The 5,528-nt window shown below is 51.3% G+C and overlaps 1 protein-coding gene across 6 annotated transcripts in view; it reads left to right on the forward strand.

Moving 5' to 3' along the window:
• AMOTL1 (angiomotin like 1) overlaps nucleotides 1-5,528 on the forward strand; it is a 194,605-nt gene that overhangs the window by 159,744 nt on the left and 29,333 nt on the right. For all 6 annotated transcript variants that reach the window (XM_019524506.1, XM_019524510.1, XM_019524507.1 and 3 more), the window contains one exon: nucleotides 3,495-3,640. In XM_019524506.1, coding sequence (XP_019380051.1) covers nucleotides 3,495-3,640 — 146 coding nt within the window. The remainder of the gene's footprint in view (nucleotides 1-3,494; nucleotides 3,641-5,528) is intronic.

The raw sequence follows: 5,528 nt of genomic DNA on the forward strand, positions 1-5,528 counted from the left end.
ATCCAACCCACCAGACGATTTTCATCTGGCCTGTGTGCGGGTGCCTACCAATTCAGTGTATCCAGCCTGGCCCCAGGTTGCCCCTGTTGTGCTTGCATGAGGCTGAGCCCCGCTCACTCCCCCAGGGGCAGCACATACTGCGTTCCCACTCTTGCCCATGGGACAGCCCTGACCCCAGCCGTGCAGGTAGGAAAGCACTGGTGGGTGGGAGGAGTGGCAGTGGTGGGTGGGCAGGGGAGGGAGATGGGGACAGTGGACGGACAGGAAGGTAGGCCCGCATGATGGAGCTGATGGCCTGGCCACGTGCAGTCCTGGGGCTCACTGGGACCATGCACCACTGGGGGGCTCCAACTGCTGCTGCTGTTGGCAGCAAGGGCTATGTGCACTGGGGGAGATGTGTTTGTAGGGGGGTCTCCCCCAACACACACCCCACCATACACAGACACACCCTCCCCCCACACACACCCCAGACACCCTCCCACTCTGCAAACCCCACAACCCCCCCACACACCCACAGTCCCCACAAACCCCATACCCACCCACACATCCCTACAAATGCACCCCCAGTAGTCCCCCATACTCCCCACACCCTCCTCCACAGCCCACATACACACATCCACACACGCACTCACACCCTCCCCTACACCCCACATACATACACACACGTACACCCACAATCCCCCACAAACCCCATACCCCTCACAGCTCTCCACCCACCCCCCACAATATACAAGAGTAAGACTTCATTTTGAGCTATAATGCAATCACCTCTGTGTACATCATGCAACACACACAAATCAGGACAACAATATTTTTTGAAATAAAATTAAAATTTATTGTAGATATTTGATTTTTAGTATATAATTTGGGGGGTTTTTTCTGGTTCCAAGATGGCAAACCCCCTTCCCAAGAGGAATACTTCCAGAGGCAAGGGGAGGGATGTCTGGTGGCAAAGGTCAGGTGTTAGGGGCAGGACTTCCAGTCCCAACATGGTGACCAGGGGGCAGGGCACCTGTCAAGGAGTGAGGCTACCCAGGTGGCCCTCAACAGTTCACCAAAGCTCATTAAGCAGCCCTCCAACCAAAATAATTGTCCACCCCTATTCTAACAGGAACCGTTAACAATAGCAAGATGTGGACCTGTTTGTTTAACAGAAACTCATTAGCTTGTTAGATAATAAACAGGCAAAAGACTCCTCCTTTGGAGGCATAGCTGAGGGCTGTGTGAAACAGTTGTGTTTTGATTCAGTTTCAGCAGTTTTGGAGGACAGTGATTCATTTCAGTGTTTCGAATCACTCTTCTATTTTGTTTTGGCCAAATCAGTTTCAGAGATTCGGCTCTGCCAAATCTCCTCTGAATCTCTTTCAAATGGGCAGGGAGCAGAGATCTGTGTCGGGGTCTCCTCACCACTGCTGCCCGCCCCGTGCAGCTTCACATTGCCGGGGCGGGCAGCAGTGGCGAGGAGACCCCAGCAAGGATCTCTGCTCCCCTGCGGAGCAAGGTCAGGTGGCTGGGATTCCCCAGCCCCCCGTTCGATTCCTCAGCTGTTTGATTGCCCTGCCTCTGGTTCAATTCCCAAGCTCCCACTTCGATTCCTCAGCCCACGGTCTGATTTCTCAACTCTCTGGTCATTACTCCAGCTCTTCCCAGGGGGCACAGGCCCCAGATCTGTGCACTGGGTTTCAGCAGGCTGCCGCTGCAGGCTGGGGCCAGTGGCAGCACTGCAGTCTTCCTGGTGCTCAGCCCGGGCTGTGCCAAGCGGCTGCGCACTGAAACCCTGCACGTGGATCTGGGGGTCCATAGTCCCCGGGAAGAGCTGGGGGAAGCAATTAGAGAGCTGGGTAATCAAACTGGGAGCTAGCTGTCAATATCAAAGCAGTCCTTCCCTCTTCTTTGTTTTTGTTTCACTGCAAGCCCGGCTCTGAAACTCCAAAATTCTCCGAAACATTTTGGAAATGTTTCAAAGTGTTTCATTTCAGAGCTGTTTTAGAGCCTTCTGTTTTAATTCAGATTTGGCATTTCAGTTGCCGAAATGGCCCGAAAACACCTCCAAAACAAAACAACTGCTGACATTTTGTGCAGCCCTACTGAGAAGTTCTATGCCCTGGACAACAGCAGTGCACAGGGGTAGCAGATGCTGGCAGACTTCTCATGGTGGCTGAGCCAACAGGGTAGGGGGCTGCTCTTTCTGTACCCCACCCCCCAGTCAGTGTCCAGGGCTGGTGCCCTGGTTATCCCCTCCCTCCCCACAGTTATGCTACTGATTTCCTTTACAGAGGACATACATAATGTCCTAAAGCAGGGGTCAACAACCCCCAGCATGCGTGCCGAGCATGTCACTCAAGGCCATTTTGCTCAGCACTGAACCGCCAGCCCGGGCTCCAAGCAGCTGCTGCCAGCCACGGAGCCCGGGCTGTTCCTAGCAGGCATCTGGGAGGCTGCAGGCCCTGCTGCAAGCAGACCGGGCTCCATGGGCTGGCTGCAGCCAGGAGTCTGCAAACAGTTGCTTCAGGCTCCGGCATATCAGTGCTCTGGCACTTTCCAAGGTAGACATTGTGGTTTTTTCGGCACATCGGCCAAAAACATTGCCTACCCCTGTCCTAAAGCATCATTTTTAGATGTCAAGTAAACCTTTTGTCGACTTACAAAGAATTAAAAGTATGTTGTCATGTACCCACCCAAAAGCAGGATTGATTCTGAGGTTCACAGCGTGTCATGCATATATATTTTTCTGAATTTTCATTGATTAATATAATATTTGGCCTCTTTTTGTAGCTAATGTTGAACTACATTCAGTTTTATCATTTTTACATTTGTATGAACTGTGTGTTCAGAGTCTTTCAGGTAGCACTTATCAACTTACCATGTTTGGGCAGGTTTGGATTATTTACCAGACCTTTTCATTTCTAGGAAAGTTAAAGCTCTTTGTAGGTTTGTGCTGGCAGTGTTACCCTGTCCTGTTCTTCTGGCTAGCATTTCGAAAACTGAAGCCCTTATAAATCTAGGTAGGATACTTGTACTCTCTTAATTTGTGTTGTTGCTTTGAAATACCAGCGGCAGCCAGAATTTGCATACAGTGGCTGTACAAGAAGTTATGTTTAAATAGACACATGAGCTACCTGGGGCCTTTTTTGCTCTTTGCTCCTTCATTTTACAGTGTATTGAGCACATTTGAATATGCGTTTACTCTGTGACCACTTGCATGCTCTGTAGGTAGCATCTTCTGTTAAGAGAGCCGAAGGGATGTGGTGAATCCTTTTCTTTGTGGTGGGAACCAGGCAAAGCCTGGTAATGACTTGGCAAGAACAGACATAAGAAACTCTACCCAACACACTCTAGTACTGTTGAATCCTAGATGCTGTGCTGTAATGGCCCAATTGTCTGCATCTTCATAAAGCTTTTGTTTGTGTCACGGAGTGCCAACTTACCTCTGGTACACAGCCCGGAGTGTGCGCGCTATTCTCATGGAGCCGCTCTTGTTCTCTTTCATCCAGACAAAGAACACTTGAAGGAGAAGGAGAAGCTGGAAATGGAATTGGTGACCCTGCGTTCTGCCAATGACGATCAGCGGAGGCACATTGAAATCCTGGATCAGGCACTGAACAATGCTCAAGCCAAGGTCATCAAACTGGAAGAGGAGGTGAGACAAGGCATCATTCCCTGGGTCTGCTGGAAATCATTGCTTTAATTACTATTCATTTTACAGCTGTAATTCAGTCCAAGTCCTGAACCTCTTCTTGAATAGGGGGTAGAACCCCTGCTTCCCTCATAACCCCTTCCAGACAGAAAACATGTAGTTATAAAACACTAAGCCAGATGAAAGGAGACCACATTCATAGATGCTTTCAGAGCAATATATAACCAGAAAATTGACCAGATTACACCAACTAAATGCTAAAGTAAGGGTAGGACATATAGTTCTATAAAGTGAAAAAAGCCTTACATTGATTTAGAACATGAATCTGATATTGGTTAAGCCCATTTCTTTCCAAAGAATCCCAAGTTATTTGAATGAAGAGTGACAGCCAGTTAATTAACCAATTCACTAAACACAATGTAACAGGACTAGACAACTTGCACCCAAACAACAGTATTAAAAGAATTGGCTGAGGGTTTTTTGAACCACTTATAGTCAGCAAATCGTAAGATATTGGTGCAGGGCCAGCAGAATTGAACAGATGTAATGTCCTACCAATATTTAAAAAGGATTAAAGGGGTAATCTGGAAAGCTATAGGCCAATAAGATTGATACCCATCCTGGGGAAAATCATGAAAAGATTGATTTGGGATGCAGCCAGGAAAAAAATAGAGCAGGGTACCATAGCACTATGGTGTGATGGGTAAAGAACTTCCTATGCCAGTGCTTACTGACTCATTGCCAGGCTTGACATTATTGTGAGAGGAAAATAGTCCACCAGTTCCCATTGAAATCATTGAATGGATGATGCCAACTATTGAGTGTGCAGAAGGCGTCATTATACTATGTGCAAATTCAAATGTAATCACTATACTCTAAAACAGGGGTGGGCAAAATACAGCCCGCAGGCCAGAACTGGCCCACAAGGCCATTCTATCTGGCCTGCAGGGCCCCTAAAAAAATATAGAAAATTAATATTTCTCTGCCCCATGGCCGGAACCCCATGCTGCAGGCACTCACAGCCCACGCAGGGCTGTCTGAAGCAGGCACAGGCAGGCTGCAAGCAGCTGCAGCACGGGGTGGTGGGCATGGGCAGTGAGGGGCTGCTTTCTCCCCCACCCCTGTGCTCAGCACCACCTTGTAACCCGGCCCCACTACCAGGCTGGCAGCGGGGCAGGTTACACGCTGATACTGAGCGCGGGGAAAAGCGGCCCCTCACCCGCCCCAAGGCCAGTGCCTTGTGCTGCAGTCACCTGCAGCCCGCAAGAGGCTGCCTGTGCCTGCCCTGGACAGCCCTGCATGGGCTGCGAGCGCCTGCAGCAGGGAGTGCCAGCCATGGAGCAAGCAAGGGGCCACTTTTCCCTGTGCTCAGCACCAGCTTCTTCCCTGCTGGCGAGCAGGGGGTCAGGGCTGTGTACTGCCCCCTGCCTGCACTGTGGGGCTGGGGGGCACTGGGAGTGAGTGGGCGGTGAGCCAGTGGGAGCACAGGGCCCGCACCGGTGTCCCAGGGCCAGTGTCGGTGGGGCCCAGAGCAGGGTGGCAGGAGCGCAGGGTCCCAGCTGGCAGGGGCTCTGTGGAGCCAGGCCAGCTCCCCCCTCCCTGCTGGTGCAGCCCAGCCCAGCTCCAAGGATCCCTGCCAGCCTGCATCCCGCTTTGGGCCCCACCAGTGCTGGCCCTGGGACAGTAGTGCCAAGACATTGGGATGTTGGTCCCAAGATGGTGACCAGGGGGCGGGGCACCTGCCAGGGGGCAGGGCTACCCATGTGGCTCTTGACAGCCTGCCAAAACTGGGTAAGCGTCCCTCTGCTCAAAATAATTGCCCGCCCCTGGTGTATAGGCACCCTGACTTCTGGCAGAGGTACCCCCAGGCAGTGTCTCCAATGAGGTGTGA

The sequence above is a fragment of the Gavialis gangeticus genome, unplaced genomic scaffold (assembly GCF_001723915.1).
Source record: "Gavialis gangeticus isolate Ggan-Ray unplaced genomic scaffold, GavGan_comp1, whole genome shotgun sequence".
Classification (NCBI taxonomy): domain Eukaryota; kingdom Metazoa; phylum Chordata; order Crocodylia; family Gavialidae; genus Gavialis; species Gavialis gangeticus.